The 14,902-nt window shown below is 44.6% G+C and overlaps 1 protein-coding gene across 2 annotated transcripts; it reads right to left on the reverse strand.

Moving 5' to 3' along the window:
• Positions 1–1,921: 1,921 nt before the first annotated feature.
• On the reverse strand, positions 1,922–14,380 carry dhx16 (DEAH (Asp-Glu-Ala-His) box polypeptide 16). 2 transcript variants are annotated; one of them, XM_061233821.1, is made up of 21 exons: positions 14,164–14,380; positions 13,141–13,343; positions 12,809–13,044; positions 11,429–11,609; positions 11,104–11,160; positions 10,458–10,712; positions 10,079–10,315; positions 9,369–9,560; positions 9,051–9,161; positions 8,829–8,944; positions 8,199–8,409; positions 7,730–7,828; positions 6,595–6,747; positions 6,156–6,296; positions 5,643–5,805; positions 4,821–4,939; positions 4,448–4,515; positions 4,142–4,304; positions 3,792–3,953; positions 2,723–2,896; positions 1,922–2,567 (listed from the first exon to the last, which is right to left on the reverse strand). In XM_061233821.1, the coding sequence occupies exons 2-21, from the start codon at positions 13,336–13,338 to the stop codon at positions 2,439–2,441; spliced, it is 3,165 nt and encodes a 1,054-aa protein (XP_061089805.1). In that variant the 5' UTR covers positions 13,339–13,343; positions 14,164–14,380; the 3' UTR covers positions 1,922–2,438. The 2 variants fall into 2 exon arrangements, with proteins under 2 accessions (XP_061089805.1, XP_061089796.1); XM_061233812.1 differs by having other exon boundaries at positions 11,429–11,612.
• Positions 14,381–14,902: the final 522 nt, after the last annotated feature.

Here is a 14,902-nt window from a genome sequence, read left to right on the forward strand (position 1 = left end):
GAATTCATTTAACTACAGTAGTAGTTCAGTATAGTACTTATTCTGTACAGTGGTAGTTCAGTGCCCTACATTTCGTTCCCTGACAATTTCCTCATTCTTGTCAGATTACTGGTTTACATGTAACAATTAGTCAGCAAAATCATTATTAGCTACTCAAATGAGGAAGTGAAGTCTCAATAAAGCTACAAGAAAAAAAACAAAAAAACAGTAGGTATTCTTTCCAAGACAAAACAAACCTGTAGCAATGAACGCGTCAAGATTCTATCGACACAACAATGTGCGATGTCATGCACAGATTCTTATTTGGTGACAGATGTAAATGTATTGGTGGCTGTCCACGTGGCTTACCTGAGGCAGCATTTCCTGTTGTGAACAACTACATTCCAAAATAACTGCAAAAAGGCAGTCTGTGACAATAAGACAATTTAACAATCGGTGTGGTGTTAATCATTTGTACATTTACAGTCGGGCTGACCTGGTCTGGGAACCAGTCAAGCACAGCCCAGACAAACCAGTTAAACCAGTTTGTGTTGCTGGACCAATGAACTGCTAGCCCTCTGGTGGCCATTAAGTATATTGCAGGGAAAAGCAAAGCATGGTCAACGATACATAAAAAGCGATACCTCACATACAGGCACTCCAAGTTGAAAACGGGGGAAAAAGAAACTACATATCACATTTATCCGTATTTGTCCATTTTCCCTTCTGCAAACAACTACCACTTTGTCTTCCCTCATAATCAAGAAACAAGCTCCAGCTGTGTCCTCCGAACATCCTAAAGGTTACCAAGTGTCAATCATGTAGTTAGACCCCTTTCCTTCAAAAGTGACAACTACCCAAACACAGCTGCCTTGCAGAATTCTATGTTGTGTGCGTCTAAGGAGATTTTCTAATGAGATTAGATGCACGACAATTGAACGGAACAATGAAGGTGAAAGAAAGGAAAATAAGTGGCTAAACTGGAGTTTAAAAGATTATTGCAATATGCATAGAAAAGGGGACTCCTAACAACCATGTGAGAACTGAGAGAACACCACTGAAGCCATCACAAAGACAGAGTTAAAGATCTTATTTTTGAGGGATAGGGGGAAAAAGAAAAGAAAAAAAGAAGTGAAGTTCCACGCTTGGTTCAGATGTGAAGAAATCCATCTATTAGTCCTTTGACTGTGAGAAAGCTCAATGCTGTTGGTCTGAAAGGATGTGTAGCTGCCAAAAACACTACTACTGCAAAAAGGATATAAACAAAAGAGACAATTTGCACTAGTACACCAAAACTGGACACCTGTGATGTGAAGGTTTATGGATTTGAGATTTTCAGAAGTAAGAAAAGGTAGTCTGTATGCTAGTGAAGCAATGACTCTCAGAGCCATGTCTATACCCATCAATCAAGCATGGTGGAGGATCAGTGCAAATTGTGGGTTGTAGAACATCTGGAGTTGGTGTTTTACTTCTGAGCAAAGACATCGCGAATGCTGATCAATACAAACTGATCTTAACTTATCATGCAATACCTGGGCTCTAAACAATGTTTAATTGGGAGCAAATCCTTTCCACAATGACCCCAAGCACACTGCTAAGAATATCAACATCCGAACGTCAACATCATTGACTGTGTTCGGGATTACAGGGCCAAGAAAATGCAACAAGACTGAATTTTGGAGACGTTTACAAGAAGCATGGGAGAATATCCCTGCAGCTGGAAGTAAATTCTGAAAGATTTGATATTTTACATAATGGTGGAGGTTCTTGTGCAATTTTGTGGTGATACATTGGCTGCATTATTACTCATGCTAAAAAAATAGCTGTTTTCAGTTTCATATGATAGTGTTACAGATTGATTGTTGATCCTACTCAAGTGAACTAAACACAGCCCTTGCATTTGTATTAAAACACCAAAAACAGAATGGAAGCAAGCACCGTGTTAGAAATCTGTAAATCATACTTGTTTATTGAATTTTGTACAATGTTAAAGAGTTGGCTCACCATGTTAAGAGTTTACCATGTCCAAAGTTCACACTTCTCAGTAGTGAGCTGATCATCATGTTCATGAAATTGGCAACTCCCTTGCTCTGCATTTTAGATCAGTATCCTGTCCTTTGGACCAGGCACTAATAAATGTAAAATGGATCAGACGTCCATGTGTCCGTGCTTTGGAAACCTTTGCTCTCATGGCATCACTCAACCAATCGCAGCAAATGCAAACAAGAGCCGTCTTAAGTCAATGGAATGAGGAACAGGAATTTGTGTTAAACCCAGGTCTTCATACAGACGCGAACTGGAAATGCCGCTCTTGTTGCTTCAAAAAAAAAAAAAAAAAAAAAAAAATCCTCCGATAAGAAATTAAGTTACTTCAGGTCACATGGCATTCTGGTGTTATTAGAGTCCCAGGTTGAGCCTGGCTTCTGGTCTCTCAGGTCAGGTCAGCTCCGGTCGCTCCTTCACCCCAGCTCCTCCCGAGCCTTGCCCTGCTTGCGGGGCATCTTCTTGCTGCTGCTGTCCTCCAGCTCTTTGCTCTTGTAGTAGTGCGGGGCCACTTCCAGCAGCCAGCCGCTATCAATCTCTATCACCTGTCAGAGAGCGATAAGGAACAGCAAGCTCTGAGCGCCACGCCTGAGCTAAAGCACTGTACGGTGCGCACACACCACAAACTCAAGCACAAACCCACTCACAAACTCATACAGGGCAGCAGTCCAGCACTTAACCATGAACTCTGTGAGCTGACCTGTCTCATGAACTCTTTGGTGGTGAAAACCAGCTCGTGGTAAATGAGCCAGCGAGGCTGCTCCTCGAACAGGGAGCTGTTGGGGTGAACGTAGACCGTCTGCTGGTGCTTCACTGTCTTGTAGCCCCCTTTGCTGAGCCTCGCCGTGTGGTAGAAGTAGCCCGCAGTTACAGCCTGAGAGAGAGGGAGGCAAGGAGCCAATATGTTTAACCTTCTCACCCGCACCAAGCCACTCAACCTCTACAGACAGTGATGAGGCATGACAGGTGTGAGGTGATGGAGATGTTACACTACATTACATTATTGGCATTTGGCAGACGCTCTTATCCAGAGCGACGTACAGTTGATTAGACTAAGCAGGAGACAATCCTCCCCTGGAGCAATGCAGGGTTAAGGGCCTTGCTCAAGGGCCCAATGGCTGTGCGGATCTTATTGTGGCTACACTGGGATTCGAACCACCGACCTTGTGTCCCAGTCCTTTACCTTAACCACTACACTACAGGCCGCCCTGAATGGAGGTGGGGTAGAGTGAGAGTTATAGAGGTGATGGAGGTGGGGTAGAGTGAGAGTTATAGAGGTGATGGAGGTGGGGTAGAGTGAGAGTTGTAGAGGTGATGGAGGTGGGGTAGAGTGAGAGTTGTAGAGGTGATGGAGGTGGGGTAGAGTGAGAGTTATAGAGGTGGGGGTAGAGTGAGAGTTATAGAGGTGATGGAGGTGGGGTAGAGGGAGAGTTATAGAGGTGATGGAGGTGGGGTAGAGTGAGAGTTAGAGGTGATGGAGGTGGGGTAGAGTGAGAGTTATAGAGGTGGGGTAGAGTGAGAGTTATAGAGGTGGGGTAGAGTGAGAGTTAGAGGTGATGGAGGTGGGGTAGAGTGAGAGTTATAGAGGTGGGGTAGAGTGAGAGTTAAGAGGTGATGGAGGTGGGGTAGAGTGAGAGTTAGAGGTGATGGAGGTGGGGTAGAGTGAGAGTTATAGAGGTGATGGAGGTGGGGTAGAGTGAGAGTTAGAGGTGATGGAGGTGGGTGTAGGGTAGCGGGTTTAAGCTGGTTGCGGGCGCAGTCACACACACCTTGCGGATGGGTGTGCTGTCTCCCTGGCAGCTGCACACTTCCACCTCGATCCTTTCCATCAGCCCCTCCAGCTGCTCCCGCACGTCCCGCGCCCGCTTCATGGAGCGGAACTGGATGAAGTTCTCATAGCACCACTGAGTGGAGTACCCGCTCTCCACCCACTGAGACGCACACCAATCAGCACGCAGTTAACATGAGCACACCCACCGAGACACACCAATCAGCATGCAGTTAACACAGGGCCGCCCACTGACACAAACAGCAATGAGCAACGAACAGCAGCCTCACAGCACCAGTTATGTGCCACCTACTGTCCCGTGCCGATGAAATGTTCATCTGTAACACACACCTGTGCATAGACATTCAGCAGGACCATGTGGTCTCCTCCAGGCACAACGAAGTTCATCCTGGCGTTGTCGGCATGGACCACCTTGTCTTTGGGCCGGTAGAAGACAGAGTTATTCACCGACAGCATGGCAGCGATGGTTACCACCTCTTCTGAGCACTTATACCTGAGGGGGAGAGTGACACACTCACTACTTTGAAGTGGCAAAAAAAAAAAAAAAACACTACAACAGCCAGTTACATACACACCATCACAATCCACACCCACGTACGCTCCCCATCCACCAGCTCCCTCACTACACACACTCACTGTTCAGAAGCCAGGATCATCTTGCTCAGCATAGGGTCCACAGGTAACTCTGCCATCCTGCGACCCAGCTGAGAAGAAACACAACCATTAGCTCCGCTACTTCCATCTTCCTCGTACATCGACGCAAAAGTCCCACACAGTCAAGAAGCAAAAGACAAAATTCACAGTTCACAGGTCAAACCTTATAGTTATAGGAGACAATCCTATAGGAGATGGATTTTTTTTTTTTTACATACTATTACAGTAGAAAAAGGTTTAATAAACTGCAACAAAATGAGAAGGAAGGTGTTCTACCCATTTTATTCCTTAACTAGACTGAACTGCTGAAGGCCTGGCTGGTGAGAGGATCCTGGGAGATGTAGGCAGGAAGTACCTTGGTGAGCTCCCCGCGGTGATTGAGAGCACCCAGTGCGTACAGCTGCTCCAGGGCCAGGACAAGGGTCTCATGAGGGGGCGGATCCATGAAGTCAAAGTGGATCAGGTCATTAATTCCTAATGGCAAAAAAGTACAGCTTTAACAAAATACATTCAAAACTATCTAAGATACACTGGTAATATATTGATTATAATGAATGTCATACAAGCCCCACGTTGTCATTCAAAAGCGCTTTCTATGTGTTCATGGCAGCCTGTGCTGAAACCATTGCCTTTGGAATAAGTCCACTCACAAACAACGATCCGGATTAGAATGACATAAAATAAGTTTCATTCGGTCTTGTGCATCGTCACCCAAGATAAGCTGTGTGAAAAATGGAAGAGACACTGCGCCTCTGCTCTTTTATATGCAAAGGGACACTATAAGCACTGAAAGTACAGCACTTCATAAAAACGCAGGCTGTTCTGGTGGTCACTGTTACTCAACACGTTACAGTTTAATGTACAATTAATGGATGAATTGATTACACAGCTCAATCATCTCACTGGTTCTTGGGGTCGGTCGCTGAGTTTATAGTTAAAAGAAAACTCAGCCATCCTGCATTGCCATGAACAAGAGTCAGAACTACTGTTCCAATAAGTAACCCTAACTTATTATTATGCCTTCTTATTATATTATTATTTATTAAGATATGATTTACTGTCCATTATCATTTAAGTATTACTGTAATATTTGTGTTTTATCAAGTTCAGAGTTGTTTAATACCATTACTACTAATACTAATACATTATAATTGTACACAAAACGCTTCCTCATTACCAAGACTCTTGAGCAACAGGACCACGTTGCCCAGATTGGTTCTCTGGATCTCAGGCACTGTCGTCTCCTCCATCTCGTTTTTGAAGGCCCAAGCAGTGTAAAGCCGGAAGCACTTCCCAGCAGCTACTCTGCCCGCACGTCCTGCCCGCTGATTCGCCGATGCCTGTCACATGTACAGACAGGTGCCGTTACAAAACAGTGACACATAACCACGGATTCCACACAACAGGGAAATTGCAAGTGATTCAATTTGTTTGAGTCATTTTTTTTGTTTTTACAGCGTCATGCAATTTAAGAGGATTCAAAATAATCGTATAATGAAAAAGGAATGCTGCAAGAGTTGGTGATGCATTATGATGATGACATATGACAAAATGTAATTTGCTGGTTCAGTGCCCAGATGTACTGAACAGCACACAGATCTCGTTTTCCCAGTAGGATATGTACTTGTAAATCGATATTGTGGATGTGCAGATGTGAACAGATGAAGAGCAGGTTAAAGTGCAGTTTTACCCTGGAGCAGGGCGTGACGATGAGGGACTCCATGCCTGTCCGGGCATTATAGCTCTTCTGCTTGCAGAACCCAGGGTCGATCACATAAATGATCCCGTCAATGGTGAGGGAGGTCTCAGCAATGTTTGTGGCCACCACCACCTACGGATTTTAGGTTTTTTGCATTATTTTAAAGTTTTGCATTTGGTTTTCCTTTCCATTTCAGTTTAGTTTCATGAGTGGCTGGGCATTTTAGTTTGTTTCTTGTTTGAAAATTTTTATTTATATTTAGTATCAGTATTAGTTTCTTTTATTAATTTTTTTAAAAGCCCAGCACAAACATCTTCCTCAGCCACTTAATCTACACATTGCCCTCTAGTGGCCATTGCGATCAACTGCGAGAAGAGTGGGAAAGGTGTTCTAAGTTCATAGTATAAGGAAACACTTTTTAAAAACCTACCTTCCGGGCCCCTGGAGGGGTGGGGTTGAAGATCTTTGCTTGCATGTCGGAGGGCAGGTTTGCATAGATGGGAAGTACAATCAGCTCAGAGATCTTGGAGCCCAAACGCCTGCACCTCTCTTGCAGGAGTTCACAGCAAGCCTCGATCTCCTCCTACAAAGACGAGCCACCAGACTGAACTACAGTAACCATCAGCAAGACTCGATCTCCTCCTACAACTACAAGCCACCAGACTGAACTACAGTAACCATCAGCAAGCCTCGATCACCTCCTACAAAGACGAGCCACAAGACAGAACTACAGTAACCATCAGCAAGCCTCGGTTTCCTCCTACAAAGACGAGCCATCAGACTGAGGGCGGCCTGTAGCGTAGTGGTTAAGGTAAATGACTGGGACACGCAAGGTTGGTGGTTCTAATCCCGGTGTAGCCACAATAAGATGCGCACAGCCGTTGGGCCCTTGAGCAAGGCCCTTAACCCTGCATTGCTCCAGGGAGGACTGTCTCCTGCTTAGTCTAATCAACTGTACGTCGCTCTGGATACGTACGTATCGTCTGCCAAATGCCAATAATGTAATGTAACCATCAGCAAGCCTCGATCTCCTCCTACAACTACGAGCCACCAGACTGAACTACAGTAACCATCAGCAAGCCTCAATCTCCTCCAACAAAGACGAGCCACAAGACTGAACTACAGTAACCATCAGCAAGCCTCAACCTCCTCCTAACTACGAGCCACCAGACTGAACTACAGTAACCATCAGCAAGCCTCGATCACCTCCTACAAAGACGAGCCACCAGACTGAACTAGAGTAATCATCAGCAAGCCTCGATCTCCTCCTACAACTACGAGCCATCAGACTGAACTACAGTAACCATCAGCAAGCCTCGATCTCCTCCTACAAAGAAGAGCCATCACAGACTGAACTACAGTAACCATAAGCAAGCCTCGATCTCCTCCTACAAAGAAGAGCCATCACAGACTGAACTACAGTAACCATCACAGGACCTCAGCACCACAGCAGAGCACAGAGCACTAGCAGAGATACTGACAGTGTAAAATACAGCACCTCCACCCCATCACACCGAGGTGAAGGAGAGAGGAGAATGAGTGGAGGGGCGTGGAGCCGCCCTGACCTGTCCGGTGAGGAAGACCAGCACGTCTCCTGGGGGCTGCGTGACGTGGATCTGCAGCACGGACACCACACACGCCTCCAGGTAATCTGCCTCTGGCGCCTGAGTGAGAGAGAGGCACTGTTCATCTCACTGCAGAGTTAAGGTGACCTGACCTCAGCGCCAAACAGGGAGAATATCACTTTCTCATTACAGTCCACTCCCCTGGAAACAGGTCAGCACACATACTTGACTTGATAAGTGCTGTACTCAGAGCTACAACATGTAGAGCACTATACATCTCCAGTAGGGTAATAGTGCATCTCCATTCAGTAAATGCATAATGTACACTGTACACTGTGTTTGGGTATTAGCACGATGATGAAATAGAAATGCTACAGTCCTCACATCGACATAGAATACAATAAATGGAACAGGAAATACCTTGGCGTGTTAAATAGTACATGTTTGACCACAAGAACACGAAACACACCTTGGTGTAGTAAATGTCCACAGGGAACCTCCTGCCGGGGATTCTGAAGACGGGCGCATCGTCGAAGAAGCAGGAGAAGCGCTCCGTGTCCAGGGTCGCGCTGGCCACCAGGACCTTCAGGTCAGACCGGAAGCGGGCGATGTCCTTTATCAGCCCAAACAGGATGTCGGTGTGAAGGGTACGCTCGTGGGCCTCGTCAATTATAACCACACTGAGGCGACAAGGCAGAGAACACAGCTATTTAGTGCTCCTAATGACACCATGCGCTGCATGTTCTCACGCTTGCTTTCTCTGCTGAAGAATTCACCCTTTAACAATACCACTCACTTTGATGACATTACTATTCACTGTCTCTCTTGAATGTGTAGAATCGAATGTTCAAAATAGGCTTTTAATATTATAACAGGGATAATGACCATGATGGACAATGACTGACATATGGAACAAATTAACATTTCAATAAGCCCTTCCACTTTAACAGACTAAACATCATTAATATTTCTGATGGTGTATGACAATGTTCAGAAACCAGCAAGCACCTGCACACGTATGCAAGCATGCACACACAGACGCACGCTCACATATGCACATGCACAGACGCACGCACAAAATGGTGGAATGCAGCAATACCTGTAGCTGGCGAGATCTGGTTCAGTGAGGAACTCCCTCAGCAGCATGCCGTCTGTCATGTACTTCAGCACGGTGCGTTCCGAGGTGCAGTCTTCGAATCTGATCGAGTACCCCACCTGAGGAAGACACGGGGAGAGAAGCGCAATGCTGCACTGAAGCACTCCACTCACAGCTGCGATTTCCTGCTGGGTTTTCACTACATCGAATAGAGGACGACATCACCTCGTTGCCCAGCTTGACACCCATTTCCTGAGCCACCCTGGCTGACACCGACATGGCCGCCACCCTCCGCGGCTGAGTGCATCCGATCTTCATCCCTCCATTTGTGTAACCCTGGGAGAGGGAGGAGGGAGGCTACTCAGGAAATGCAATCCAAAGCAAACTGGGAAAGGCTGGAGGGTCATTGGAAAATACATGCATTACAGACAGGGTGCAGAAGGACAAGTAGACAGGTAGACACAGAAAGCAACAGAATAACAGGCAGACTGACACATACAGACAGACTGACTGACGTATACAGGTAGGCAGACGGACGCTGACCTCCTCCACGAGGTACTGGGGGATCTGTGTGGTCTTTCCGGAGCCTGTCTCGCCCTCGACGATGAGGATCTGGTGTTGGTGGATGGCAGAGAGCAGGTCCTCTCTGTAGGGGAACACAGGCAGGCTGCGGCGCACCTCCTGAATGGACTGTCTCTGCTGCTCGGCCTGTGATACCACAGGCTCGCTCTGCTCCTGAGGGACCCAGAAACACAGGAGCCACTCAGTCAAAGCGCTCTGCGCTGATCAACATCGTTCAAACTTTCAGCTCACACAACGAGCCTGCAGTTCAGGACAGAAGAACAGGGCATTAACAACCGGCTGTTCAGATCCTCACACATTCAGCCTGAGAAATGTGTGAAATGACGCGGTCACAAGTCACTGCAGGAGCCGTTTACATGGAAGCGAATGATTATTACATAGCCATAGGAGTGTAGAAAACAACCTTATCTCAACACTACTTGGGATTTTCTGCAGTGCTGTGCCGATGATTAAGCCACAGCAGGAATGTGCACTCCATTTCTCAAGAGCAGCATGGATAATCAATATCATAACGCAAATCTGTGCAGGTTAAACATGTCAGCTGTGGGCAAACATATTTTTAAACATAAAGTAATGACTAGAATCAAATCAGCTGACTTTAAACGGTCCAGTGTGAAGCACTTTCAGCTCTATAAGGGCTAGAAGACTGGGATTTGAACTGTGGACCGAACCTTCTTCATCCGCGTTCCCTTCATGGTGACGGCGCTGACGAAGTTGATCATCTCCTCCTCCTCCAGCACCAACTGGTACTTCTCCATCTCGGCCTTCATCCCTCGCTCACGCTCCTGCTTGGCCCCGAAGTGCAGGGCCGCGGCGCTCAGCCTCTCCTCCTCCCAGCGGCCCTGCTCCCCTCCGCCCTCGCGCCCACCCTCCTCCGGGTCCAGCTCCAGCTCCCGCTGGGGAACCGTCTGAGAGGAGGGACCAGAGAAACAGAGGGAACACAGCAACAGATCAGCACACCGAACCGTGCTGTCAACATCTGAATGTTTTAAGTGTGCTCAGGAGTGGCTTCGTTCAGAAGCTCAGGTCTCAGTGTCTGAGAGTGAGCACCTTGCTCCTGTTCTCCTCCGGCATGTAATATCTGTTCTTCCTCTCATCCTTCTCTTTGGCTCCTGCCTTCTTGTACTCCTTGGCCAGGTCTCGGACTGTACGCTTGTACTGGAGATCCTGCGTCTCCCGCTCCGTCAGAGACTGGCTGGAGAAGAGGTACTCATCGTCTGCGATCTCTGCCTCCAGGTCCTCCAGCTTCTCCTGCGCTCGTGTGGACAGATACTTCTGCCGGGACTCCTTCCTCAGCTCTGGGAGCTGGAGACAGTCAGGGGAAACAATTACTCCACCAAATTATTATTATTATTATTTTGTTTGCTCAATAGATGCCATAATACAATTTACAATTTTAATACACATTTTCATTTTATATTTGGAACCACATTGCACTTTAAATGACATTCTCTGAAATGTACCCATAATTATTATTGCGTAACATACCATAACATACTCCATAACTATTTGGAACACGTACTCTGAAATAAGACGCAAGGTATTTCAAAATTAACCTGAAGGAAAGTAGGTGTAACCAGCAGGACATGCCAACATCAGCCGCCCTCACAAAGGTTTGGTATGCCCAAACTTTTCAGCCTTACTTTTTCACATTTAATTGACATTTGTCTTATGAGAAAAAGTTTATCAACTGCACCATTTTCCTCTGGTCCTCCTCAGCCATCTTCAGTCGCTTCTGGGCCTCCTCATAGGCCTGGTAGACAGGGGAAGACAGAAATAGTCAGGAGACACGCAACATCACCTGACAAATTTAAAGCCTTTGTGGTTTCATTCTCTCTCATGTTCAAAAGGGCAGCCAAGAAAGGTGTCAAAGCATAATTCAGTAATCATATCCCAATGAATGCACTGACATCTCACTGCAGTGAATAGAGGGCATAAAGAAAGTTATTATTCACATGTTTACATGAAATAAAAAATGAACAGCCATTCTCTTTCTGGAAATCCCCTTCCTGTGACCCCACCTTTTTGTCATTCCTCTCCAGTATGTGCCTGGTCTTATCCTTGTCTTTCAGCTTCATTCTCTCAGCAAAGGCATCCCGTTCTTCCAGGTCCTGCAATCGCTCCCTCTCCTCCTTCTCCCACTCCTCCTCCTCTTCCTCTTCCTCTTGCTCCCCATCCTTTTGTTCAGCAGCAGATCTCTTGCTGCTGTGAAAGGCAATGCCCAGTTAATAAAGCACATTGGGACACATGGCTTTACACATGTTTGTAATCGCTCAGGTGTGTTTAATGCCGGTATAATGATTATATATAATATCTTCAATAACCTTTGGAAATATTATTGCCGTTTATCAACATGAGGACCAAAGTTGTGCCAATGAAAGTCAAAAAAGTCTTTATGAGACTGAGAAACAAGAATAAAATGGTTAGAGACACCGGCCAAATCTTAGGCTTATGAAAATCAACTATTTGGAACATAATTAAGAAGAAAGAAAGCACTAATCGCAAAGCGACTGGCAGGATAAGGAAGACCACCACAGAATTTTCTCTATAATAAAGAAAAATCCCCAAACACCTGTACCACAGATCAGAAACACTCTTTAGGAGTCAGGTTTGGATTTGTCCGCCAAAGACTTCATGAACAGAAATACAGAGGCTACATCAGATGCAAAAAAAAACAAGTCAATCACCCGATCTGAACCCAATTGAGCGTGTCTTTCATATGCTGAAGAGAACACTTAAGGGGACTAAAGCATGAAAAAAGCATGAGCTAAAGATGGCCATGAATCGCAGTCATTGCATGCAAAGGATATGCAACAAAATACCAAACATGACTACTTTCATTTACATGTCATTGCTGTGTCCCAAACATTATGGTGCTCTGAAATGAGGGGGGACTATGTATAAACACTGCTGCCATTTCTACATGGAGAAAACAGAATGTAACAAAACGCCTTATAAAATGTCCTATTAAAATCTGACAATGTGCACTTTAACAACGAGGCAAATAAAGAAATGATGGGTCTTTGTCCCAAACATTATGGAGGGCACAGTAAATGCATGTCTGAATACACATCTCCAACACATTCTACTTAGAAATCCTGTTTTTAGAGACAATATTCCAATCCATTTACATTTTAAACAATGAGAGCTGTGACTATTTAGTGGACAGCAAATCAGAAGTAAGCAGTCATACAGAGAGATGAACAAGACCTTCAGAATTTTCTTTTCAACTTTAGAGAATGGCTTTTTTTGTAATGTACACTTTAAATGCAAGATTTAAAAGATTGCAAGCGGTTTTTACATTGGCATGCTGCATGTCAGGTATCCATGTTGAGCAATGTGAGCTCATCAGTATGGTCACAACCACCCAGCCCTGTCCCTTTTCAACCCTATACTCTCACCTCTTGTTCGTCTCTTCTTCACTAGAAGATGGACTCTCTTCCCTTTTCTGCCGCAGGTGCTTTCTCTTTTTTCCTCGGTCCTTGTCTTTCTTATTCTCCTTTACCCGATCCCTCACTATCTCTCCCTCACTCTCACTGTCTTCCAGCAAGGTATAAGTGCGGTTCTTTCTCTCGATCTCTAGGATTTCTCGCTCTCTTGCCCGGGCTGGTTTCTCCACAGCTTGTTTCCGGGGTATCTGACAATAAGAAAGACAAATGGAAGGATGTCAGTACATTTACCCAGTAAGTGTAATGGACTGATTGGGTATACAATCCAGGAACAAATACAATACCTTGTTATACAATTCCTCTGCGAAGTTGACCACTCTCTGGTCTATGTCAATGGTTCCCGTTTCCCGCAGACGAGAAACAAAGTCTTGAGGTCCAGATGATTTGCGTGCAGAGCCAATCATGAACTGGGCCACATACTTGTCGCTCAAACCCAGGATGTCGTGTAGACGGTCATTTACCCACTGCTCGAGATTTGCCATTTTAACTAAAACAGAAGAAAAAAAAAAACAACAAAAAAAAAGTTTGGATAATCCTGTCATCTGTGGATTGTATTTTGAATAAAATATTTATAAAGCAGACTCACAAGTAATACTTGTTAAGCAGAAAAATACATAAAACAAAACCATATGTATAGGTCCTTAGCTAATACATAGCTAAGGACCTATCCAAAGATGTCTATATTTAAGCAGAGCTATGTTAGGCTACACTCCTCGAGTGTAATGTGCAGTTAGTTATCTGCTTGCACTTTTATAAAACCTTTAAATTTTACAATATACGTATATTTGATGAGAAGATTACAAGATAACCAATTCGGATGGTGCACTTAAATCCACTCAGGGTTCAAAACTGCCGTGCTAGCTAAGCTAACATAACTAGCTAGTTAGCTATCACCACTGACTTCCCAATGCAGGAGCAGGTTTAGTCATGATCTGTGGGAATGCATCAGAAAATGTGAGAGAGAAAAAGATCACCGAGTCTAGTCAGCAAAGACAATTTCAGTGTCGAGAGCTACAAAGTCGCTAATAGCAGCAGTCAGCCAATAGGTGTAGGCTATATGAATAGCAAACAAAGTAGGTAACGTTAGCTAGCTACCTAGCTAATGTGGAATAACGTTAGCATTATATTGGGTTTGCAAACTAAAAGGAAATTCATAGTCGGTACGTTCAATATATATGAAATGAAAATAAAAATTTAGGTGCAGGGTGAATGGATGAACTGATATATACATTGCAAGCAAAGTAAAAAGCAATACGTTTAAGTTATTTCTGAAGTTTGTTGGCTAAGTAACGTTAACGTCAGGTTACCTTGTTTTCGTAACGTGTCCTCCGTATTCTGCAACGTGCACGGTGTAGATTGCAAAACTGTTCCGCTAACCTTAGCTAGCTAGCTAGCGAGGTAGCCTGCGTACCCATTTCAAAAGTTCAACACGAGTTTCTATGAAATTACGAGAATTTTTGGATCAAACTGAAATAAATGACAAAGACCATCTGAACTGTACGTGACCCGGAAGCGGAAGATCTGTGCGTGTTTTTGCTAGTCTGGAAACCTCATTGGACCATACGGAACTATATTCTGTGCATTGGACTGCTGGTTCCGGTCCGTATTTGAAACCACATGTCGCCATATTTCGAGGCTAAACAATGCATTTGCTTCCTCTGAGACAATTCTTTCTGTATAAAATTACAATCCTTTATAAAGATATTCATATTTTTATAGTGCTGTATATTTTACTGTTGCAGTGCTCCAATGCCAGACTCACAGATTCACAGACCCAGTTTAGGCTTAGTCCTGGATTAAATGTTTTGTATGGATGAAATTAATCTGTGTCTGATAGTGGCCCTATATGTTTTAGATAATTATTAATATACTTTTTGAGAATAAGTGAGGTTTATACAAAAATATATGTGTTTGTGCTATTCATATTGAAAAATAAATCTGAAATAGTATTCAAATGTTGGGAGGCCTGTCCTTCTTGTAGTAGGAATTACAATAAATAAATTAAAATAATTATTTACATGACATACTTGACAGTTACTCACTTCA

The sequence above is a fragment of the Conger conger genome, chromosome 1, assembly GCF_963514075.1.
Source record: "Conger conger chromosome 1, fConCon1.1, whole genome shotgun sequence".
Taxonomy (NCBI): domain Eukaryota; kingdom Metazoa; phylum Chordata; class Actinopteri; order Anguilliformes; family Congridae; genus Conger; species Conger conger.